General features: G+C 35.0%; 1 protein-coding gene across 1 annotated transcript; it reads right to left on the reverse strand.

The window, feature by feature from the left end:
• Window positions 1-343: 343 nt before the first annotated feature.
• Window positions 344-25,596, reverse strand: lpcat3 (lysophosphatidylcholine acyltransferase 3). Its single transcript, XM_051130815.1, has 13 exons — window positions 25,428-25,596; window positions 22,943-23,050; window positions 18,462-18,568; window positions 17,733-17,826; window positions 15,563-15,600; window positions 12,537-12,715; window positions 11,497-11,605; window positions 8,544-8,630; window positions 7,960-8,126; window positions 7,705-7,852; window positions 3,814-3,969; window positions 3,544-3,671; window positions 344-1,020 (listed from the first exon to the last, which is right to left on the reverse strand). The coding sequence occupies exons 1-12, from the start codon at window positions 25,510-25,512 to the stop codon at window positions 3,552-3,554; spliced, it is 1,398 nt and encodes a 465-aa protein (XP_050986772.1). The 5' UTR covers window positions 25,513-25,596; the 3' UTR covers window positions 344-1,020; window positions 3,544-3,551.
• Between the last annotated feature and the right edge of the window lie 1,493 nt (window positions 25,597-27,089).

Consider the following 27,089-nt stretch of genomic DNA (forward strand, 5'->3'; position numbering starts at 1 on the left):
AAGGATCTTCAATATGTCATGTCATACAAAACAGATACGAAGGCAAATATGCGTCAGAATTACTGAGAGCTGATTGCGAAGGAAAAAAGATCCTGATGTGCGATGAGAGAAACAAACTGTTTACTTGACTCTTTTCAAAAATACACGTTATAACTGAAGTACTCTGCTCTTACTAATACTGACACAAATTTACCATCATATTTATGATTCTTGTAAGTAGTGTTGATGTTACTGTGGTTTCTGTTTTGCTTGTGCTCATACACTGGATAAAAAGATTTGCTGGAGAAAATGGAGTGAACGAGAAAAGGTCAGACGGATGGATGGACAGTGTTAAATGGAGTGAGAGGATGAGATGACAGAATGATGATCCTTTGTTGAACAAGCTATAAAAACTCCTAAAAAAAAAAAAAAAAAAGAAGAAGAATCATCAGAAGTCGTCTGATCACAAAAACAAAACGGTTATAAAAATGAAAAACATTCATTTGTAATGCCAGGCTATGCTCAGTTAGTTCACTCCTACATTTGTGTTTCACATTTCATTGTCTTTTCAAGGGCAAGTGAGGTTGAAATATTCCTAGCAAAGGAAAATAAAACATCTCATTTGTTTCCATCTTTCAAAGGCATTCTCTGTGTCCCCTCTAAAAGTACACACGTGATCTCAGCGACAGCTCTCTGATTAGACAGGAAACAGGAAATGAGAGCATTACTGAGTAATGAGTGCAATGGTATGAGCAGATACAGTATAATTATTGTCAGCCACCAAACATCAGTAAGTCTTATTTAACGAATTTCAAACCTCAGAAATCCTTACATTTCTGCAGCTTTACACCTTTTTCGTTACAGTCCACCACAACTCCCAAAGAATGAGAAGAACTTTCCAACGGACTAACGTTTGTACACATACATCAGTGCTGTATGTAAATAATAATATATTACTAAAGGCCTTAAAATTTGTCTTCTTCAGGTGCTCCTTAAAAGTCACAGTTCACTTCAGTCAAACTTAGACGGCCACAAACAAACCTGTGTAAGAGAAAGATGAAAAAAAGGTTGATTTCACACCTAAAGCACTTTCAGTAAGAATCTGCTTCGTCAGTTATCCAAAAAACACTTTGTGACAAAAAAAAGTGGTGTAAACAAATAAACAGACATTGTACAAAGCCCGGATGAATGAAGCACTGCGCCAGAGCCATTGAAAGGCTTTGTGAGAAAGAGGGATGATACATATTTCCTACCGGAATTAAATGGCTTATAGTTACACTGATCCTAACTGAATCATCAGTCATGATCTAATGAAGTATGATTATGCTGCTTATAAGTCCTCCTGAGAAGATAAGTGTTCCAAAGCCATAATCAAGATGTGGGGTGTGGGTTCAAGTGATCTGCGTCAGAATAAAAAGGGCACGGCAACTGCATCTCTCTCTTATAGCGCTAGTGGAATTCGAGAAAGAACGGAGGATGTACATTATGTACACCGTTTTCTTGCTCTTTTAGATATTTACCTTTATCTTTACTTGATCCAAACTACACAAAACACGTACAAACTTTATTGTATTTATAATTAAATTCTGCTCAAAACATCACGCTTGAATTTGGATCAAAATTCAAGAATATTTGCTAGGATTGGAAGAACAGTGTTTCCTTTACGTACAAAAAGTATTCTCGTAGCTTTATAAATTTAAGGTTGAACTACTGATGTCACATGGACTATTTTAACAATGTCCTTACTGCCTTTCTGGACCTTTAATGTGTCAGTTACATTGCTGTCTATGCAGGGTCAGAAAGCTCACAGATTGCATCAAAAATATCTTAATTTGTGTTCTGAAGATGAATGAAGGTCTTATGGGTTTGGAACGACGTGAGGGTAATTACGGAATTTAAATTTTTGGGTGAACTACCCCAAGCAGCACAACTGTTTTCAACATTATTAATAAATATAGCTGCAAGTAGCGATTACCAGGGTTCAAGGGCTTTAAGGCGTACATATGAAAAAAGACAAAAATACATTATTTAGCAAGCCTGTAACCACCTATATCAATCCAGGTCATTTACCATAGGAATTTCATGTTTTTTAACATTTATGACTGTTATAGCACCAGCTGTGGTCCATTCTCGTTATGCTTGTTTTGTCTCATGTGCTCACTAGGTTTTGTGATGTTTTGAGCTTTCCTTTAAACTTTATAGGATTTGGGGAAAATTCGGACAAGCATCCTTATTTTAAACGACCTCGTTATAGCCTCCCAAAGACTAAATTTCACCTTTTGTTTTTTTTTTTTTTAAAGATTTATTTATGGGCTTTTTATGCCTTTATTTGGACAGGACAGTGTAGAGTAGACAGGAAAGCATTGGGTGAAGAGAGAGGGGAGAGGGATCAGCAAAGGACCATGAGCCGGGATTCGAACTCGGGTCGCCATGAGCGCAACTGCACTGTATGTCGGCACACTAACCACGAGGCTATTGGCGCTGACTTCAACTTTTTTTTTTTTGATAATTATTGACCTAGAGAGTCCAGAGAATTGTACTGCAGTGTTTTTCTCCAGATTGAGCAAAAAACCTAGGACTAGTTCACAAAAGTAGGTTTTTGGCATCTCAATCATTTAACAAACAATTTGATTTACAGCAGTGGTTCTGGAGGCAAAGTTGTCCAGAATGAGGAGTTTTATTGCATGTACATGCAAAATTAGATATTGCCCCCCAGTGGCCAATTTCTTTCTAATTTCTCTCAGACTTTTGGGGCCCTGAGTCAAACAGGCCCAACGAGTTTCATTCCGATCGGCCTCCGTTAACCTTGTCTAACATGTGCGCAAACTTCGTCGGCCAATGCCGGCCATTGTTTTTTGACGTACGCAAATGTCCTTATAGACACTTGTGGCACTTTGGACCAAGACTGTGCACACCAATTTCCATGTTGAAAGGACAAATGGTTATAGGCATTTGTACGTTTTTCCCCCTCTAATAGCGCCAACAAGTGGCCAAGCTCTACAATTTTTCCCTGTGACCTCAGATTTAACTCTTACATGTGTGTTCTGAGTTTGGTGAAGATATCCCACTGAAAGTGGTCCTGCCCCTTTCGAACATTTTGGCGTCCCTCATGACGGTGAGTCGAAAATTCTACTTTTAAAATTCTACTTAAAATTCGACTGAGGTGAGCCTTGGCCATGTTTTAGGCAGTGTGAGTACTACTATCCCTCCAAGTTTCAAGTCTCTACGACTTGTGGTTTGGTTTGCACAATCAGTTGATCTGTGACCATTCTAACAATTACAATAGGGCTACACGCTTGAACCCCTAATAATGAATATTTCTTGAGCAACAAATCAGCATTTGGACCAAATAAAATAAATACCATATAAACTGGGCAAAGAACAGTTTTAGTTTCTAACTGGTATGTAAGACATGTTGAAGGTGTTTGAGCACTGATATGACCTGAAGGGAGCTTTATATTCCACAGGGAAGAATAGATGTGACACACACACACTCAGAAAAACAGTGAGAACAGACAGGTGGCACAAACAGTAGAGTTTAGACGAGACAGACACTAAATTTACCATTTTAATTAATCCTCCTTTTTCTCACTGCCTCTTTTTCGAGGCACGAAGACCTTGCGGAGGTATGGCAGGATGAGAAAGGCAACAAAGAAAAAGATGTGACCGCAGAAATATATAGAGGAGTAAACCTGGAAAACAAAAACATTCAAAATGTAAATGACACTAGCAAACACTTTATGATATGGATGGATACATCAGGTAAGGATCATGGACACGCCACTTTCAATATCAGATTCATGATTAACAAACCCCTGAGGAGTAAGTACACACCTTGAGCCACTTGTCGTAAGTGAAGAGGCAGAATGGTACCAGAGGGTACCCCATAAATAGCCAGTGAATTAACTGCTGTACTACATATACAAATGGATACAAAGGACCTTGAGCAATAGATGTCAGCAGAGGGCTGTCCCGCACCAGTGACTGAGCCTGTAAAAAGACATAACAAAACAACTTTATTACTTTAAGCCACATCATAGAGCTTTTGTCTAATGGCACGTGTCCACCTGCACGGAGAAAATGCTCAATATTCGAGTTGTAAAATTTAACTCATGCATTAAAGGGATAGCTCATCCAAAAAATGAAAATGTTGTTATTAATTACTCACCCTCACGTCGTTCTAAACCTGACCTTCGTTCATCTTTGGAACACAAATTATTTTTGATGAAATCAGAGAGCTTTCTGACACACGTTCAAGACCCACAAAGGTAGTAAGGACATCGTTAAAATAGTCCACGTGACATCAGTGGTTCAACCTTAATTTTAGAAAGCAACGAGAATATTTGTGTAATTTGTGTTCTGAAGATGAACGAAGGTCTTATGGGTTTGGAACGACATGAGTGTAAGTAATTAATGACAGAATTTTTATTTTTGGGTGAACTATCCCTTTAAAAATACACATGAATAAGCAATAAACAACAGTGTATTTATAAACGCATTAACTAGTTCCATGGAATTTAATGCCAAGGTAAGAAAACACAAAGTATAGTGTTATAAATGTACAACACAATTTTTAAAAATATATATATAAAAAAAAACTTGTTGAAACATCATCACAGTCTGTAAAAAGGGTCCATTAACATCAACTTTGATTAATAAATGCTGTAAAAAATGTTGCTTGCTTTGCGCCTTTCTCATTTTCCCTGTATGAACCTGTCACTTGGTGACAACACTTCACTCCACTCACTTCGCACCGGTGGACACGTACCGCAAGTAAACATACACAATGTTTCAATCTCGCCTAGAGCCAGAGTTCACTGAACAATATTACATTTCAACTTGTTTTCTTTTTCTCCTGAGAAGGTTAATGATCAAGCCGTACCATCAGCATTCATCAAAAAAATGTGTTTCGGCTCAGACAGGAAATGTCATCGGTAAATATTCTATTGACTTTCTTTTAACGTCTACTGATATCTCACATTTCCTAACGTGAGCACTATTTGTCATTTTCAAAATATGACTATAAGGGTGAGACGCTTCCTCACATACTCACAGCTGTCTGCAACCTGTAAGATTGTATTTTACAAGCAAACTACTTGCAACAACTGCAACTGCCATTCTTAAGTACCGCACTGTCATTGCCAGCTGAATCTCGCCATCTGTTTTTAAGTAGGATAATGCAGTTTAGCACCTCAATCAGTCATCTCAATTAATCTGTATGGTTTTTATATATACGCTGTTGTTCAAAACTTTGGTGTCACTAAGTTTTTTTGTTAAGAAGTTAACATTTTTATTCAGAAAGAATTCATTAAAGGGATAGTTCCCCCAAAATGAAAATTCTGTCATTAATTTCTCCCCCTCATGTCGTTCCAACCCTGTTAGAACTTCGGAAAACAAATTAAGATATTTTTCTGAACTTGCATAGACAGCAACTGAAATGTTCAAGATCCGGAAAGATAGTAAGGACATCATTAAAAAAGTCCATGTGACATCAGTGGGAATACTTTTTGTGCACAAAAAAAACTAAATTAAGGACTTTATTCAACAATTTCTTCTCTTCTGTGTCAGTCATTGACATGCGTTCATTAAAATCGTTATTTTTGTTTTCTTTGTGCACAAAAAGTATTCTCAGAGCTTCATTGCATTGCTGTCTATGCAGGGTCAGAAAGCTCTCGGATTTCATCAAAAAACTCAATTTGTGTTTTGAAGATTAATGAAGGTCTTGCAGGTTTGGAATGACATGGGGCTGAGTAATTAAAGGGTTAGTTCACCCAAAAATGAAAATTAGCCTATTATTTACTCACCCTCCAGACATCCTAGGTGTATATGACTTCCTTCTTTCAGATGAATGCAATTGGAGTTATATTAAAAAATTATTCTGGCTCTCGCAAGCTCGATCATGGCAATGGGTGGGTGTTTCATTTCAACAGTCCAAAACAAGTCCAATAAAGTGCATCCATCCATAATAAAAATAGTGCCTCACACAGTTCCGAGGGGTGAGTGAAGGTCTCCTATAGCGAACTGATGTGTTTTTGTAAGAAAAATATCAATTTTTAAAACGTAATAATCTAGCTTGCACTAACTCCCAAGCAGATGACGTACCATAGGACGTCGGCTTTGTGCATGCTCTGCTCAGAAGTGATAAACATGAATGCGCAGTGGATAGAGATAAACAAAGCACTGGTCACAAATTAGAAGTACAAAATGAGGATTTGTAAAAAAAACAAAAAAAAAAAAACAAAACAAAAAAATGTCGGAGGATTTTGATATAAGCCAAAAGGAGAATTATTATTATATAATTATTGCCAAAGTAAGGAAACCTTGCAGTAACACTTTAGAATACTGTTCCATCATTAATGAATAACTACACAGGAACAAATGACTAATGCTCTCTTAACATTAAAGTAACTACTAATAACTAACAAGATTCAACTCTGATGAACAAATCAGTAAGTAATAGTTCAGTTGAAAGTGGTAGTTCACTATTAGCTAATCAGCAACTTATATTTTTTTTCATATCTCCCGGAGAACTACTAAGAACTACTATATACAGGTTTATAATTAACGTGAATGACGCAAAATGTATAATTAATTCTAAAGAAAAGGTAATAGTAACCCACTAGTAATGACTCAAGAATTACAAAACCTTCAGAAGGGATTACTATTTAATTGGATCCGTATTCTAAAGTGAAGATCATGATAACTCTCTAGTACTGACTGAAATCAATGTAAGCCTTTGAGGTATATGTAAGGTTTTGGATACTAATGACACAAGTATTACTACATCCTTCTAAAAGAATTACTAATTATTTGAATCAGTATTTTAAAGCAAAGAACATGGTAACCCACTAGTAAAGAGTCAAGTGTTACCAAATCCATCGGAAGTATTACTATTCAGAACCTTACAAAAATCTCAAACATCTGAAAGAAGGAAGTCATATACACCTAGGATGCCTTCAGGGTGAGTAAATAATGGGCTAATTTTCATTTTAAATTTAGCACCAAAATGACAGTTAAGACAGTTATAATGGCTATATTTTATAATATTTCAAATATGTTGCTCTTCTGAATTTACATCAAAGAATCCTGAATAAAAATGTAGCATGGTTTCCATAGAAATATTAAAAAGCACAAGTGTTTTCAACATTGAGAATAATAGGAAATGTTTCTTGAGCAGCAAATCAGCATATTAGAATGATTTCTGAAGGATCATGTGACACTGAAGACTGGAGTAATGACGCTGAAAATTCAGCTGTGCCATCGCAGGAATAAATACAATATATTAAAACAAAAAAAAACTATTTTAAATTGTATTAATATTTCACAACACAGTTTTTACTGTATCTTTGACAAACTAAATGCAGCCGCGATGAGCATAACAGATTACTTTTTTTTAAAAAATCTTTCCACTTATGAAAAGTAGTGTGTGTGTGTTACTCTGTGTAAGCTGTTAAAGACGCATTTAATATTTAATAACCTTACAATTGATCTATCAGGATTCTAGAATGCAGTTCGTTTTGCTCCTCCACTTTCATAAGTGCAAGACTATGATTTCAAATAAATTCTCATCGAGTTACTAAACTCAGAAACGCTGTATCTTCAATGCTGCAAACTTTCAGATCTGCCTTCGGTTGGCATGAAAGTAAGTGACTCAAAGACTTTAGTCATCTCGATTCTAAACAACTTCACGCCTCATGTCTGGTATAGCGATGTTGCCATGGTTACCTGCTTCTCCACATTGACAATGATGAACTCCAAGGAGAAGCAGATGAGGTACCCTGAGTGCAAGCCGTGCCAGATCGCCAGGAATAACAATGTGAACATTTGAGATAACAACTTGTTACCCAAAAACTTCAACCTCTTAAACACATGCCTGCAATCGAAGAAGGGGGTGGAAAGAAATGAGAAATTAAGAGAAAACGAATTGACGCATACATTTAAAAAACAGTCTCAAAGACTTAAAAAAGAACATATGCATACCTGGCCACCCAAGCATTTGTGTTGATGTTGAAGGAATTGATGGTGCCTGTGAAAAGGGGCGTGGTCTCAAATAGCCACACCCTCACATTTGCACAGGCATCCCATTGGTGCTCCCCTTTTTCATTCTTCCCATTGTAACCCAGCCCGGAGAGTACGCACACACCTTCCTAAGTATCATAAAACAGCAGTTAAGATTTTAATTTAAATGGCAAGACAAGTTTAACTTGTTTAGCTCACTGAATGTCAAAAAACAATTCTAGTAAAAGAAAGGACTGTGACACTGCGGACTATGCAAGCACACCTACAAATCACAATCTATTGACAGTTTCAAGCCTGAAAACCTGTTCAACGTCCCCTCAACCTGAACAGGTGTGGTTAGATTTGCAGTTCTAGTAGTCAGATTCATATTCTCAGCTAGAAAAAAAAAGGCCACGTCTTGTTTGTAATTGCCTTGTTACGCAGCTAACACTTCTCTAAGAAGATAATAAAGATGCACTGACAGGGTTCACAGCATGAAACGTAATGACACTCAATTACCCTAACCGTGCTCTTAATGGGGGATTGTGGTTGTGCTGTTTACTCACCGTGATTAGCCAGCAGCTGATGTACTTATACAGGTTTATCTTCACCCACAGTAGGATGTACACACACTTGTACCAGAACGGATGTGCCTGAATCACAGATTAAAACAAACGATAAGAAGAAATGAATCACTTTTGACAAATTATGAAATGTCAAGTCGTTCTTTCAAAACTTACAAAAACATTTCAGTATGTTTTCATTTTAATTTACACCCTAGGGTCGGATTCACAAACATCTTAAGAATGAAGTTAAGAATTTTAAGATTTTAAAGAGTAATATAAGGTTCATAAGTTCCTAAGAAGTTCATAAGGAAGTTATGAATAAATATTATCTTACAAATATTTTTTCCTAGGAAGACAGTGGCAGTTGTTGGTGTTTATCTGATTATATGGTGGTTATTGTCGAAGACACTGCCTGAAGATTGCCTTTATTAAAAATATGACTTACTTGATGGGAGTTCAGCACTCAGTGTTGTTTTTTTTAATTCGCTATGTATTTTGAAGTGTTACTTTTAAACAGCCCATCTCTAAATTAGGTGGTCTGTTACTTTCTTTTCATTTCGCTGTTTCTATAGTGAGCATGTCCTCTGTTATGGACAGTCAGTCTCATATGTGATCATGGACCACAAAAACAGTCATAAAGGTCCATTTTCATATACATATGACAATGCTGAATAAATAAGCGTTCCGTTGATGTATGGTTTGTTAGGACAGGACAATATTTAGCTGAGATACAACTAGTTGAAAATATGAAATCTGAGGGTGCAAACAAAAAAAAAAAATTCTGTAAAGGTTCTGTACTGGAATTAGTTCACCTGTTTTGAGTCTTTGGGTTTTTCGAGTCGTTCATTCATCTTATGGGGCTGCCACGTGATGAACGAATGACTCAAACCCGAAAACTCAGTTTGTAAACACTGGGTCTGTAGATCCGCCTACGTTCCACATGACTTTTCGACGTGATTCAATAGTACGTAGCGTTGTAAACGCGTGTCCCAGAGCCTGTGCTACACGAGCTTTAGTGCTTAAAAAGTATACAAATTAAAAAATAAATAAATAAATAAATTAAAAAAAAATGACAGATCATTTCACTAGATAAGACCCTTCTTCCTCGGCTGGGATCATTTAGAGCCCTTTGAAGCTGCATTTAAACTACACTTTGGAAGTTCAAAATCAGGGCACCAATGAAGTCCATTATTTGGAGCAAAATCCTGAAATGTTTTCCTCAAAAAAATAATTTCTCCTTTAAGAAGATTCTTTTCAAGAACTTTAATTGCTGAGTTGTTTAAGTAGTAGTAGTCAAAAAGTTGTTTTCCATTTCCTAGAATATATAAATAGCTGCCAAGATTGCAACTGACAAACTTTAAGAGCGCTCTCATTCAGACTGGGAGGTTTAAGAAGTACTTTTGGGAATACAAGTTTTTTTCTCAAGTAGGAAAAGAAGAAAATTATTTCTGTGAGTGTCTGGAGAAAGAAGCTCAAATAACAACAGAGAATATGGATGTCGAAGACTTTTCATAGTTGTTTGTCATTCAAAATAATGATAAGTTAAATTAGCAATTAAACATGATAATCTCCTTGCAAGGAACCCCCCCTTCTTAAAACATAAAAAGCATATGTATACATATTTGATATAAAGACCCATTAATGTTTGAGAAAAAAAGCGTGATATTACTGTATAAAAATGTTTTGTTTAACTCAAAATTTGAAAACATGATTTAAAAAATAAAATAAAATCAGTGCTGTTCAAACGATTAATCACGATTAATCGCATCCAAACTAAAAGTTTTGGTTTATATAATATGTGCATGTATATTTATTATGTATATATAAAAACATACACATAAAGTATATATTTTAAAAATATTTACATCTATTTACATGTATATATTTATATTCATACAATTTATGTTGTATATAAACATATTTAATATATATATGTGTGTATTTATATATACATAATTAATACACACAGTCCAGACACATACATGATGTACACAAAAACTTATTTTGGATGCGATTAATTGCGATTAATCACCATTAATTGTTGGCCAGCACTAATTAAAATATATAATTATGATTATATGTAATATGTTTATATTGACTGATGATACTCTCATTGTACAAAAGTCAAAAGAAATTATTAAAATATTATTTGAGAGATAATTTAAATCAACAGCATAGGTTTCCTACTGAGTATTATAGTAATGTAAATGTTTTTAGGATTAGTTTAGCACAAACGCAATTAGTTAAGCCCATTATTTGATTTTTTATTAATGAAAATGGTTATTGAAAACACAGATAACTAATTATCTAATAAAATTTTATTGTAGGGTTTGTAAACTAGGTCAAATTACAGCATGCAATCAGAGTACAGTACATAATATGATCATGTTGACTGTACTACACTTTCATAGTGTTTGCAGTGGATGTTTGTTGTGAAACGTTTCAACACACGATTACGTCAATACGGTTATATATTTACAAGAAAAGAGTGCATAAGTGGCGCAATCTATATAGATGTGACATGCAGTGCAAGCTACAGTATTAACTCTGTGCTTGAATGATTAAGCTAAACAGATTAAATTAATTCAAATGAGTTTCAGTTATATACAAACACCCGTAACAATGAATCATTTTTGACATTTTTCACTTATTGTGTAAGCTCATTTTTAACTCCCTCCTCTGCAGCAGTCAAAATGCAGTTATTTGACTCGCAGCGACTGTTTTCCATTTCCTAGAATATATAAATAGCTGCCAAGACTTTAAATGACAGACTTAAAGAACGCTCTCATTCAGACTGGGAGGTTTCCGTAACATCAGGACCACATTGAAAAGCTCCCAGAACAAAAACAAGTGGCAGCTCTTGATATTCAGGTAAGAGTGTTAACAATCTAAATAATAAACCCTGATTTTGTGATGCTGTGAAGGTTTAGTGACAATCCACGGATTCACTTACCTCAAACTCATCTGTCAAGTAGTAGCTATCGGAGTAATACGGCCCGCCTATTGTAAAGATAGCTAGGGTGATCAGACCTAAACCAAATCGCTTCAATGATGGAACCACACTGCAAAAGAAGGAAACACTTGTTACATTAAATATGTCTTAACAGTATTGGTTAAGTTGTGGTTAGTAACTTGCATTTGTGATCAAACATATTCATTTTCAAGTTTACATGCTATGTGTGCGCCAGCAATTCAACAAAGTAGAGAAAAGCTCTACTTTATGCAAATGAGCAGACACGCCATGTGGCGACTAACAATGGGAGCAAAGACAGTGTTATTTTTCTGCATAATGTTGTTGTGAATGGTTTCACTGTTCTATATGATTTGTCTTTGCTCACATGCAGGGAGGGATATAACAATAAAAATGATGTCTGGAAAAGCGTGTCAAAAACTGTCTGCATTTTGATTGACTTTTCATGCATTGATAATCATTTATCTTCCTCATGATGTAATGCATTATGCACTGCTGCAATTCATACACAAACAATAAAATACACACTGTTCATTTTCAGCTGTAAGTAAAACTAATTTCTTTTCAAAATGAAATATCTTATATCTCATTTGTAATTAGATTTTCTAACTGGACTAGTTCTGCAACCAGCCAATAATATCAGAGCATCCAGTGCCTATATGAATGTCTAGCTTAATGGATAAAAATAAAAATAGGTTAGTAATGTGTGTTCTAAAGATGAATGAAGGTCTTACAGATTTGAAACAACAAGAGGGTGAAGTAATTAGTCACTGAATTTTCATTTTTGGTTAAACTACTCCTTTAAGCATGTCGCAAGAACAAGCGACTTACAAAGACTTGTTCATTATAACATGCCCTTGAGCAAGTAACGAAAGTCACAAGACAGGAACTGTCCTTGTAATGAACAAATGAATTCTGCAAATCACTTTGGATAAATGGTAAGAAACAACTGCTGAGAGGAGGTAAAATCATTGGTTTGAATGAATCTGGGATTGTTAGATTGTGAAATTTTGTGCACTTACCTGTTGGGTGGTTGTCCGGGGACATCGGTCATCTCTCGAGACACCAGCTTCTGGTAATTTCGCAGTGTGAACTGAGGCCCTACTAAGAATCCTCCATAGAAATATGAGAAACCAAAGACCTCCAACAAAGACGGCGTAGAGGTGAGGGCAGACTTCTTTTGGTCTGTGCTCATCTGAGACTGTTAGAGAAAATGGGTGAATGAATTAAAAGAGCTGGGAAATTAGATCTGGCTGTAGAAGATACTTTTAAGGATTTTTATCCATATAATGGACTTCTATGGTGCCCCGAGTTTGAAGTTTCAAAACGCAGTTTAAATGCGGCTTCAAACGATCCCAAATGCGTTTGTAAACAATCCCAGCTGAGGAACAAGGGTCTTATCTAGCGAAACGATCGGTTATTTTCATTAAAAAAATACAATTTATATACTTTTTAATGTTAAACGCTCGTCTTGTCTTGCTCTCCCTGACCTGTGTATTACTTTAATGCTGTTTTACCTTTTTTGTTAAGGGTGTTTGATCTTCTTTGCATGTTCACTTTGAAAAGACAGAGTCTGTACTTCTGCAGTGATGTAGGATGATTTTGAAATGATTTTTGAAGTTGAGGGAGAAAATTCAACATCCCTAATTGTCTTTAGCCAGAATACACAGAGTTCAGGCAGAGCAAGACAAGACGAGCGTTTGAGATTAAAAAGCATTTAAATTGTATTTTTTTTAATGAAAATAACCAATCGTTTCACTAGATAAGACCCTAATGTGGGATTGTTTACAAAAGCATTCGGGATCGTTTGAAGCTGCATTTATACTGCTGTTTGGAAGTTCAAACTCGGGGCACCATATCAGTCCATTATATGAAGAAAAATCCTGAAATGTTTCCCTCAAAAAACACAATTTCTTTACGACTGAAGAAAGAAAGACATGAACATCTTGGATGACAATGGGGCGAGTATTATCTGTAAACTGTTGTTCTGGAAGTAGACTTCTCCTTTAAAAAAACAACTCTTAATCATTTAAAAGTTTGGGGTTGGTAAAATTGTTTCTGTTTGTTTTTGAAAGAAGTCTCTTATGTTCACCAAGGCAGCATTTGTTTCTACCAAAACTTATTACAATTCAAAATAACGGTTTTCTATTTCAATACGTTTTAAAATGTAATTTATTCCTGTGCTTTATATATTCCATTTCTCAAGTGTTCAGTGTCACATGATTCTTTAGAAATCATTCTAATATGTGACCCTGGACCACAAAACCAGTTGTAAGTAACAGATATTTTTGTAACAACAGGCAACAATACATTGTATGGGTCAAAATGAGATTTTTCTTTTATGCCAAAAATCATTAGGACATTAAGTAAAAATCATGTTCCATGAAGACGTTTTGTAAATTTCCTACTGTAAATATATCTTAATTTTTGATTAGTAGAACTTTATTTGGACAACTTTAAAGGTGATTTTCTCAGTATTTAGATTTTTTTGCACCCTCAGATTCCAGAATTTTAAATAGCTGTATCTCGGCCAAATATTGTCATACCTTAACAAACCACTCATCAGTGGAAAGCTTATTTATTCAGCTTTCGGATGAAAGTCTTGAACCCTATGACTGGTTTTGTGATCCAGGGTCACATATGTTGAATTTGTGCTTAAGACACATTTTTTTATTATCCATGTTGAAAACAGTTAATATTTTTAGGATGTTTTGATAAACAAAAAGTTCAAATGAACAGCATTTATTTGAAATAAAAATCTTTTGTAACATTATAAATGATAAATGTCTTTACTTTCACTTTTGATTAAATTAATGCAGCTCTGCTGAATAAAAATAAATTACTGACCCCAAACCTTTGTACAGTAGTGTTATTTAGAGAAGTCTGTTCTCCAGAACTAACTTACGCAAAAAAGTGGGATCCATTACATGTAAAATGCTTTCGTTTTGAATGTACTATAGTTATGCTAATGAACAGAGTGTATAAACCTGTTTACACCTGGTATAAAGATCTGTATCAAATGACTCGCCCAATATTCAAATTCAAGTATATTTGGATCAAAAAACAGTGTAGCAATTGTCTGCACTTTTTATTCAAGTTTTTTTTTCCACTTGAGCATGCAAAAAGTGATATCATTTGTCTCCTTTGACCAGATGTGACACTAGTGCAGTCTTATCACTAGTGATCGAGGCAGGGTTGCACCAGCTATTCATAAGTTCTTACTTAAATTAGAACGTTAACTACTAGCTAAGTTAGTAACGAAATCTATACATTATTCAGTTGCACCAGCTGTTTGTAAGGCAGGACATAGCTAGTAGCTCACAAGCTCTCAGTAAAGTATGTTTACATCCCTTCTTCTCTCTCTTAATATGTACATGAGTGGAAATGTCTAAGTAAATATTTAGTTTACATGTGCGTAAGTTTTAACTTAGTGCCCATTTACGTCAAACTACGCTAAACTGTAACTTATGTACAACTGGTGCAACCGGCGCCGGCTCACCTGAGAAGGATGATAATACCAGGTGTAAACAGGGTTTATTATTGGTCATCTGGTAATCTTTACACCCTCAATAAAACTGCTTTAAGATGAGTAACAAACAGCTTTCCATGGTGGCTACAGTAATTGACACAGAGGGAGAGATTAACAGAGTATAACTGCTTACACACCACCACATGAAGAAGCCAACTGTGTCAAGCCACAGCTACTATTATTATATTTAGACAGAGGTGTTTCATCTGAGCCACAGATAAGCTAACTGAAGTAGAGCTAACAGACAATTACATCTCAGGGAACTTTGCTACACTTCACCTTGCCAGGCATCATTACACTGATCCATAATGGTCATTTAGCAGAACGGCTGCTACACAACTGAAGAAGATACTTTGGGGTTCCCCATCAGTTCCTTGCGCTCAAATCATGCATACAAATGCAAATAGTGATGCAGGAAGAGGAAAAGGAGTGAGATAATGACAGGAGGATGACAGCTAAACAAACACAGCAAAGGAAGAAAAAAAATGGCAGAAGTTATTAGTATAAAGTCACACTCACTTGTTCTTTTCCACCATCATAGTAATCAAACGCCAAACCTGCAATGAGAATATGAAATCATCATTAGTGCTGGCATGAGATGTACAACTGACATAAACTGTATAAAGTAATCAAACACATAAAAACACCACATATTCTTCACTGTGTAAATTAAATGTGTATTTCTTCTTAGTAAAGTTACAAAAGTGATTTAGTGAAGAGCAGTGAGAGATTTTCTCTTATTTGTTGTTTAATTAACATGAATTTTAACATAGAATCATTTGTGAATTCTTAACAGCATTATGCTTTATTCTGATTTTTAAATGGGTTTAACCTGTGGAATGTGCCACTTCTGGTATTTTTCTGATTACTCGACACGGGCAAAAAGCAATCATGGATTTTTTTTTTATTGAATACTCAAACAGAATTGAGGAATTGTTGCAGCCCTAGCAGGGCTCTACAGTGCGACTATTTCAGCCACATTTGAAACTGAAAAATACTGCATGTGACTATGAAAAATGATTTATTTAACATCTCCATTTAAACATTGTTACCTTTATGAATGTATGTGCATTTTTAAACGAATCTAGTGAGCCAATGATTCAATTTCCTATTCATAAAGGCAGTCACTTGCTTTATTCCTGAATGAATCAGCCGTTTGAGCGAATTAAATGAATGAATGATTCAGTAATTAAATTAGTGACTTGTTTTAGTTTAGTTTTTAAAGTATGTTTTCAGTTATTTAAACAATTTCTGTATTCAACATTTTATATTTAAAACAATCATCTCAACATGAATTTTTGAATTTGATTGCACTCATGCCACCTCTCATTAAAGTCTCATTAAACATATGAAAATACACCTAGACAAAATTCCCCTGTAAATCATCTTAAAGGAGAAGTCCACTTCCAAAACAAAGATTCACATATAATGTACTCACCCCCTTGTCATCCAAGATGTTCATGTCTTTCTTTCTTCAGTCGTAAAGAAATTATGTTTTTTGAGGAAAACATTTCAGCATTTTTCTTCATATAATGAACTGATATGGTGCCCCGATTTTGAACTTCCAAAATGCAGTTTAAATGTGGCTTCAAACGAACTAAATGTGGTTGTAAATGATCCCAGTTGAGAAAGAAGGGTCTTATCTAGCGAAAACAATTGATTATTTTCATTAAAAAAATACAATTTAAATACTTTTTAATCTCAAACACTCGTCTTGCCTTTCTCTCCCTGAACTCCATGTATTCTGGCTCAAGACAGTTAGGGTATGTCGAAAAACTCCAATCGTATTTTCTCCCTCAACTTCAAAATTTTTTTCAAAATCATCCTACATCGCTGCAAAAGTACTGACCCGGTCTTTGCAAAGTGAACATGAACAGAAGATCAAACACCCTTAACAAAAAAGGTAAAACAGCGATATAGGACATATTTGAAGTTGAGGGAGAACATGAGAGTTTTTTGACATACCCTAACTGTCATGAACCGGAACAAAAACAGTCCAGGCAGAGTAAGACAAGACGAGCGTTTGGCATTAAAAAGTATATCAATTGTATTATTTTTATGAAAATAATCGATTGTTTCACTAGATAAGACCATTCTCAGCTGGGATCATTTACAACCACATTTGGGATCGTTTGAAGCCGCATTTAAACTGCATTTTGTAATTTCAAAATCGGGGCACCATATCAGTACATTATATAGAGAAAAATGCTAAAATGTTTTATCATTTCTTTACGACTGAAGAAAGAAAGACATGAACATCTTGGATGACAAGGGGGTGAGTACATTATTCGTAAATTGTTGTTCTGGAAGTGGACTTCTCCTTTAAGGAGTCAAATATGACCTCACAATAGGGGCTAATTTTTGTTTAGATTTTTTGATTATTGCTTAGAAGGTGCTCCTAATATTTTGACTGTGCTTCTAAATTTTTTTTAACTTAGGAGCACAATAAAAATAAAAGTAAGCGTAGACCCCTGCCTAGTTGAAATCTCGTACCGGTTGACACATTTCGACCAGTATATCGCCCACTCCTAATTCATAATATACGACCATTACTGTACCGAGGTGTTTTATAAGTGTTTGCAACTATATGTTGATTTACCTTCAGTGTCTTGTGATAAATATTTTGAAAAGAATCAATTTGTAAATATATACATTTTGAGGAGTAACAGATGAATTAAAAGCATCATACCGATGAGTTTGAGCGTGAGGACACAGTGAGGCATGGTCCACTTGATGTCATACTCCTCTGTAGCTGTGTAGTAATAACCCATCAACAGATATATCTGCCACACAAAAACACACAAAACACCCTCAGGTTTTGCTGAGAATAAAACACTTAAGTCAATATCAGGGGTCAAAGTGACCCTAAAGATATACATGTTAACATTATAATTAAGCTCTTATTTTCCCTTCACATTCTTTTAGGTTGTTCTGACCTAATCAAAACTCAATTAGCACATATTATTAAATTATTAAATCACTGTGTTTTACCACAATAGACATGCACTTTTCAGAAATGTGACTGCTAGACATTCCAGTAACTTTGTTTCCGCTTGGGTCAATTCGACCTTAGTACAAATACACAATTACAAAACCAAAACAGCAAACTGGCAAGAGCACACCAGTCAGAAAATCGTGCAAATTTAATCACATTTTACACGGGAGGTCTGTGTGACCCTGACATAAAATTGTATTTTTTCATAGAGAATGGCTGAAGCATCATTGTAAAAAGTTGTAAAGTATCAATCTGATACTTGAACGTTAAGCATGTTTTAACTATTAAAATGAGGGTTAAAAACATGATCCAATACAGTACTGATAAGCTTGCAACATTTCATGCACAAGATCATATCAAGAGCACAAGAACAGATAAAGAGATTGTGTGCATGTGGCTATGTGAATGCGTGCGTTGTCTCACCATCTGAAAGATAAAGCTACTCAAAAGGCATGTGACTGTCCTTCCCATCAGCCTCAGCAACAAGAACTGAATGAGTATGCATAAGAAGGAGTGATAGACCTGAGACCCTGAGAGAAGAACATGGAGAGATGGTGTTATTGCATTCCAGTACCACCTGACCATGACATAACAATATAAAGAATCAGAACTGAACCGAATACTTCAGCCAAAATGACAGCGCTGGTAACATTTACTCAACATCACGTCATTTCAAACTAGCATGAGTTTCTTTCTTCTGTGGAACACAAAAGGAGAGGTTTTTTTTACTGAATGAGCAATGACCTTTTTGAAGGTCTCTCTTCTCTATATATGAAATTGAATGAGGACATACGTCACATACGAGCACTATATTCTACGTTTTCTAAAACCATATGACAGTTTTCCACAAATCAAGTCATCTTTGACATAATGAGTTCTCACGAGACACGTGAAAACCAATGTTTGATGTGATATTCTTGAAGTCTATATGACATTTTTGAACACTGTATAGCAATGAGAAGTTGAAGGGAAGATCATCAATGAAAAACTATGCAATATTTGACATATTCTTTGCACAAGCATACTGTGGGACTTCAGTAGTACACCAGTGGTTTTCAAACCGATCCTGCGAGCACCCCCAACACTACACATTTTGTAGGTCTCTCATATTTGACACACCCATTTCAGGTCTTGCTGTCTCTACTACTGAGCTGATGAGTTGAATCAGGTGTGATAGATGAAGGAGACACAGAAAACGTGCAGTGTGGGGGGTGCTCGTAGGACCGGTTTGAAAACCAATGGACTACACTAATGAAACTTTAATGATATTTTTTGAGGTGCATTTCTTTGACATTTTGGAGCCTGTCAGTCCCATTTTCCATTTACATTCATTATTAGGGCCCTATGAAATCCAGTCATAAAAACGGAATTTACTGTGTACTGCGGAATGTGATGGAACTTGCCACATTTTAGACGAATAAATCAAAAGTAGGTCAGTACACTTAAATCAAAATGCAATATGGACTAGTGTTTGTGCATGTTAAGCCGCAAAAATACTATTTAAACATGAATCCTGCATGTTCTGCGTGTCTCTGTGTGAATGAATGGCGCAGGCTCGTGGTTTTGTTTACTACACACATACTGAAGCATGTGACGCTCGCAATGTTTTCAGCCTTTGCCGCCTCAATATATGAGTACATGAACATATAAATACAGTTTTATGCGAAAGTTTGGGAACCCCTTGCAGAATCTGTGAAAATGTGAATAATTTTAACAAAATTTTGTTATTTTTATTTAGTACTGCCCTGAGTAAGGTATTTTACATAAAAGATGTTTAGTCCACAAGACAAAATAGCTGAAACGATTAAAATAACCCCCTTCAAAAGTTTGAGAACCCTTGGTTCTTATTACTGTGTGTGGTTACATGGATGATCTACGACTGCTTTTTGTTTTGTGATGGTTATTCATGAGTCCCTTCTTTGTTCTGAACAGTTAAACTGAGCACTGTTCTTCATAAAAATCCTCCAGGCCCTGCAGATTCTGTTTTCCAGCATCTTTTGCATATTTGAACCCTTTTCAGCAGTGACTGTATGGTTTTGAGATCCATCTTTTCACACTGAGGACAACTGAAGGACTCGACACCACTACTAAAAAAGTTTCAAACATTCACTTATGCTCCAGAAGAAAACACAATGCATTAAGAGCCGGGGGGTGAAAACTTTTTGAATTTGAAGATCAAAGTAAATTGTACTTAATTTGTCTTCCAGGAAACATGCATGTATCTTCTGTTGCTTCTAAAGGGGAGTACTAGACGGAAAAAAAAAGACATTTCAACAAAATAAGAAAAATTTGGACATCCTGTTCAAAAGTTTTCACCCCCTGAATCTTAATGCTTCATGTTTGCTTCTGAAGCATCAATGAATGTTTGAACCTTTTTAATAGTTGTATTTCAGTCCTTCAATTGCCCTCAGTGTGAAAATATGGATCTCAAAACCAATTAGCCACTGCTGGAAAGGGTTTATGCAAAAGATGCTGGAAAACTTGGAGAACCTGCAGGACCTGTTGAATTTTTCTGAAGAACAGTGCTCAGTTTAACTGTTCAGAACAAACAAGGGACTCATGAACAACCATTACAAATAATAAAAAAGATCATCGTAGATCATCCAGGTAACCACACACAGCATTAAGAACCAAGGGTTCCCAAACTTTTGAAGGGGGTTATTTTAATAATTTCAGCTATTTTTTGGTCTTGGGGACAATATGTAAAAATCTTTTATGTACAATATCTTACTCAGGACAGTACTAAATAAAAAATAACATGCATTTTGTATGATCTCTCTTATTTTGTTAAAATTGTTCACATTTTCACAGATTCTGCAAGGGGTTCCCAAACTTTCACAAAAAACTGTTTAATCTCTAGAGCTGCCCAGAGAGTGACTTGATGACCATTTTACCATTTCTTTTGAGAAAAACTATAAACAAACAGAAACTTTTCACAGAAACCTATCAAAATAAAGGTTCTTAACTTGAATAAACTGTGAAATACATTACTTAACATAATGATAGTACTACTACTAATAAAATTATTATTAAAACATTACTTTTAAGGAATATTTACCAGAAAAAAAAATTCCAGAAAAATGTATATACACAACACATTATCTCTGAAAAAAATAAATAAATAAATAAAAAGAAATAAACAATAATAAATAAGTTTTTATAAAATCAATTAATTAGAAACGCTTTTGATTATTAAAATTTAATGAAACCATTAAAATGGAATCCAGAAAATGAATGGAAAACAGTTTGGTAAAAAAAAAAAAAAAAAAAAGACAGGGCCTTAAAAATGTCTTTTTTTCATCTTTAATAAATTACTGTTAAATTGTTTCATTATAAGTTTCATTATTTCAATTAATTAGACATGCTTTTTGATTTATTTAATTTAACCATTAAAACAGAAAAAAATGGAACACAAACAGAAAAAAACGCAATTTGGAAAAAATAAACTAGATTTCATTGACCCCTACATTATATGGTGGGAAAACAAGTCTGGGACATTTTTTGAAAACTCCTCTTTTTTGATCTACAAAAGAAAACTCATGAGTTTGTAACAACAAGATGGTAAGTGAATGACAATGAGAAAGATAATATTGTCATTTTTGGCTGAACTATCACTTAAAAAATTATTTAAAAAAAAAGGAAAAAAACGTTTTTTTAAACAAACACAAGTAAAATATCCTAGATAAAGACAGAGAGAGACAGACCTGCTGTTAGATCCGAATGCAGCACGAAAGAAATCAAATACACAGAATACAAGCACAAGTTAATTTTCACATTTCCCAGCACAACACTCATTGGTTTTCATTAGCTTGCTTTTCAACCTGCCACTCATATTCTCATTAACTACATTCTGACCACCAGGGGTTATCGCCATAGCAACAAAACCTCATGGCTCTCTGTCACAATCTTCTTTATGTCAAAGCCACAGTCACCAGGAAATCATTACCACAGACTGCAGAGCTGTTAGTCAGGATACCCTTCATTTTCCCTCCATTATTCTCAAGGACACTAAAGAGTCAATAACTTTTGAGCATAGAATTCTATCTTCAGTGTTCAAAAACAAGAGGAAAATTATCCAAGAGGAAATCTGGCAGGGGCCAAAGCACTTTCATCAAACATCTAACATAACACCAGAATAATAATAACCTTAATGGTGTGTTTGTTTATTAACTTTATGAGTAACGCTACCATTTTTCCCCTTCATGAAACTTCTATTAATCAAGGACGCATTAAACTGATCAAAAGTAAAAGTTCATATTCAAAGTAACACCATGTAAGCAAATTAGCATATTAGAATGATTTTAAATTGTAATAAAACTTTACAACATTACTGTACTCAATTGATCAAATAAGTGCAGCCTCATGAGAGTATGAGTACTACAGTATGAGACTTCTTTAAAACATCCTCTTAAGATCATATCTTTGATTAAATCAACCACATGAAAAAAAGAGCTGAAACCAAGCTGCAGAGCTGTGATATCACATACATAATCTTCTCTTTTAAAACTCCCATTCAGTGAGAAGTTGGTTTGAACTTGGGCACAAACCGCCAGATCGCATTTGAGAAGACGACTGCAGAGAAAAACAAACCGTCTCAACTGAATGCTCAACACTTTTGTGTCATTAGATAAAACAACTGAACAGACCGAGTTCAAGATTGAGAAAACTAGACAAGCTGAACTACAGCTCCAGTCTAAATATGGAGCAACAGCCGCTAACTGTGGGCCGCCGAGTGCTAGCTGACGAGCCCTGCCAAAGATCACAAGACTGACATCCATGTAATCATGACCAGTAGTGTGTTGCTAAAAAAGCTAGTGGGTGTATCTTAAACATGTTACAGTTGTAACGACACAGATATCAGATCTTTCAGTTCTTCACTCTTTCTCTGCTTCCTTCTCTCTCACCAAAATTAAACGTGGCCAGTGCAAGCCCGGAGAATGTGTGGAAGAGATGAATAACTGTTGCAGACTGATGAAAGAAAAAACACCGGTACACCAGTGCGAAGGGATAACCTACAGGGAAAACAGAGAGAAACAGATTAGGCACATGACATGATGCAATTGTAGATAAATGCTCTCTGAACCCTAAGTGTGATGTTACATGGGGCAACTTTTTAAGCAATGTTGCTGGCGAGACACAAGGTTCACAGCTGATCTAAAGTATCCAGATAGAAATTTGTTGCTCATTCTTAATGTCCCAACATTCCTAAAAAAGTTGCCCCGTGTATCATCAGCCTAACAGTCAAATGAAAGTGTATTATAGTGCATAACAATTGCCTTCTAAGGGTGCGACAATGTAGAGAAAGGACAGGAATGTCAAAGATCTGTTTTAAAGGTGTGGTAAGTTAAAAGTCAAGCAAGAATATAAAAAACAGGATTTTTGAAAGCACATCTGAACACACTTTTGAGATTCTCAATGGATGCTTATAGCAGTGTGATCTTGAGTAAAGAATTAGAGATGTACAATATTAAAATTACGGATGACACGGAAAAGTTGATTATTCTCATGTTATTACCATTAACTGACTGATATTAGGAGTCTATAATATACTGTTTAAAAATGACAAACAACAGTAGAAATAAAAGTAATATGGTTTAATACAACAGGTGAAGTTAGGCATCAGAATATTATGATGTTAAGTATGATCAAATTTACTTTAATACATGCTAAAGAGTACATTAAAGATATACATTTAGTGTTATTAAAGATTATTTACGCTGTCAGTCAAAAGTTTTTAAACTGTTTTTAAAGAGGTCTATTCTGTTCACCAAGCCTGCATTTATTTGATCCAAAGTACAAATAGTAAAATATTGAAATAGTTTTACTATTTAAAATAACTGCTTTCTATTTAAATATAGTTTAAAATGGGGTTTTTTTCCCTGTGATCAAAGCTAAATTTCCAGCATCATTAATCCAGTCTTCAGTGTCACATGATCCTTCAGAAATGCTGATTTGCTGTTCAAAAAACATTTATTATTATTATTTCAAAAACTAAGCTTTTGAATGGTATAGTGCATAATGTTACAAAAGCTTTTTTATTTCAGATAAATGCTGATCTTTGGATCTTCCTAAAATATTCAGAGAATTCTGAAAAAAATATACTCAACTGTTTTAAGTATTAACAACACTACTAATAATAAATGTTTCTTGAACAGCGAATCAGCATATTAGAGTGATTTCTGACGGATCATGTGACACTGAAGACTGGAGTAATGATGCTGAAAATGTAGATTTGATCACAGGAATAAATTACATTTTAAAACATATTCAAACAGAAAGCAGTTTTTTCAAATAGTAAAAATATTTCACAATATTACTGCTTTTGCTGTACTTTGGATCAAATAAATGCAGCCTTGATGAGCAGAAGAGACAAAATCTTACCGTTCAAAAACTTTTGACTGGTAGTGCATATATATTTGCTTTGTTTTTTACATATTCAGGTTTACTTTTTAGTAATATTAACATGTAACATGCTATTCTCATTGAAATCAGTTAATGTTTTCAGTATTTATGATGCCAATAAACTCTAGTATGTAGCAAGTCCTCGTGCTCCGACACATAGTTCTGCATTTCATTTTTTCACCATACGTGAATGAATGAATATTAAAACAATTCAGGGTTTTGTTCGGTACAGCATGTCCAATAGAAATGGACAAATGCATCAAGCCAAAGAGCCCTGGAAAATCTGCACAATTTTAGCAGCCATCAATTTGACACTAAATAGATCCATACTGTTAACTTCACTGATACTTTATACATTGCACACACAATTAAACACACAGTAATGTAAGAGTCTTTGCGCTGAAATCATGCAAATAACCACACAAGCGCCTTCGTCCAGGTTTAGTTGCCCCATATGTCATTCATCTGGTTGCAATGGTTAAGCAGGTCACTAGAATGCACCTGACCAAAGTACAGAGGACCCTGCTATCTGTTCTCACACCCCTACTCTTATCAACGTGTAACCTGAAACCTAGAAACCCAACTTCATTTGCATTGAAACGTTACAATGAACTGTAGGTCAGATAACTAAAACACAGTAGCAAAATAAAAAGACAGCTGTCAGATGAAGGTCTTAACGAGCCTGTAACTAGTTGCAGTCAGAGCATTCATGGCAGTTGTGTGCAGTTAACCATGAAATCTCGCCTGGCATGTAGGTCACCCTTGTCGACCTTTAATTTTTGGCTAGAGTCTGTTTGAATGGTGAGAACTGGTGCTGGTACCGTGTCTTTAGAGCTGCTGGGAGTATGGTGGACAGCTGTGTGACTTAAGCACACTTCTACTACAACTACAACTACATAACTGTCCACGTTTTTAAAGACTCCTAACGACGTTCGTTATAAACTGTCAGCAGAGCCTAAAAGAACTGCTTGTGCGCCGTTCACTTACCTGATAAGACTGACAAAATCAATCGAACCGCCGGTTCGGGAGAACCTAAATATTCGGCTAATTTCTCCATGAAGGGAGCCGCCATCTTTAGTGTGGGCGGAAGTAGCTGCGGTTGAGTTTCCGTGAGTGTGTGGAGCTCAGGAGATCTCCACGGACTCCTTAACTCCGTCCTGCTACTCCTCCTCTCGCCACCTCTCACACCATTCACAGCGAACCGCGCTCTCGACCTTTACTACTGCAAACTTTTGCGCAATATCTGTGCCATTTCAGTTCAAAGCACCTAAATGACCCGCGAAATGATGATGAAATGACTCATTCAGAATAATGGAACAAATATTAGTCCGCGAGTTTGGGTTTGGATAAAAAAACACCAAATGTAATGAATGAGATGCATGTAATAAACTGAATTTCTCAGGGGAAAATGAGAGTATTGTCCATTTATTTTATGATTGTATTATGCAAAACTATTTTGGTGTGGTTTGCCTTTTTTTTTAGTTGAAAACGTACTAAGATTGAATTGCAACTCAAAGAAAAGGATGTTTTATTTTTATGAGTATATTGTTAACTTCAAAATCTGGTACAGTAACAGTCAAAAGTTTTTGAAAAGTAAATTTTTTTTTTTTTTTTTTTTTTTTTAAATAAGTCTATTCTGCTCACCAATCCTGCATTTATTTGATCTAAAATACTGCAAAAGTAGCAATATATTTTTTATGAATATATTTTATATATATATATATTTTTTTTTTTTTTTTTTTTTTTTTTTTTTTTTTTTATTTATTGTCAGAATTTTTATTGTTGCAAATTGCATTTTACATTTTATACCACCCCACACACCATATACAATCCTACCCAGCCCCAACAAAACAATCCCCAAATAACAGGAATGACATCTGAGGGAAAAGAAAAAAAAATACAAGAAAATAAATAAATAAATAAATAAAAAATACAAATAATGATAATTAAAATAAATAAATAAATAAATAACATAAAATAATAATATCTCTCTATATATACACCTCCACTCAATCCACGTCTAAGGTTTTTAAATCATTAAAAAATGTGATAAATTGTTGCCATTTTTCAAAAAACATTTCTTCCCTACCTCTGATATTGTATTTAATTTTTTCAAGTTTTAAAAAGAAGGGCAAATCTTTCCGCCACGGTGAAGTAGAGGCGGGTTGTGAGGAGGTCCAAGACAACAGTATTCTACGTCTGGCAAGAAGAGATGCAAAAGCCACAATGTCAGCCTGTTTCCGACTTAAAGGCTGACATTGAGAAGGAACCCCAAAGATTACAATCAAAGGACAATCAACTAATTTGACCCCTAGGACATCAGAAACTATTGTAAAGAAAGAATTCCAAAAGTTTTGCAACTTGGGACAGAATGCAAACATATGGCCAAGATCAGGATTTATTTGAAATCTAAAAAAGCTTTTGTAACACTACTCACTATACCATTCAGAAGCTTAAATTAGCATTTATCAGCATTTATATATTTTATATATATATTTGTAATAGAAATCATTACTTTTATTTAACAAGGATGCTTTAAATTGATCAAAAGTGATGATAAAGATATTTATAACATTACAAAAGATTTCTATTTCAGATAAATGCTGTTTTTCTGAACTTTCTATTTATCACCTGAAAAAAATTCTACTT

Source organism: Labeo rohita, chromosome 16, assembly GCF_022985175.1.
Source record: "Labeo rohita strain BAU-BD-2019 chromosome 16, IGBB_LRoh.1.0, whole genome shotgun sequence".
In the NCBI taxonomy this organism is placed as follows: domain Eukaryota; kingdom Metazoa; phylum Chordata; class Actinopteri; order Cypriniformes; family Cyprinidae; genus Labeo; species Labeo rohita.

Bases quoted from the DNA above. Each gene is read 5' to 3' on its own strand.
- lpcat3 (XM_051130815.1), bottom strand. From the start codon at position 25,512: ATGGCGGCTCCCTTCATGGAGAAATTAGCCGAATATTTAGGTTCTCCC. The intron at 17,827-18,461 runs GTGAGACAACGC...TTTGTGTGGCAG, and splicing joins GTAGCTTTATCTTTCAGATG to ATATATCTGTTGATGGGTTA. The intron at 12,716-15,562 runs GTGAGTGTGACT...TTTCTCTAACAG, and splicing joins ATGATGGTGGAAAAGAACAA to TCTCAGATGAGCACAGACCA.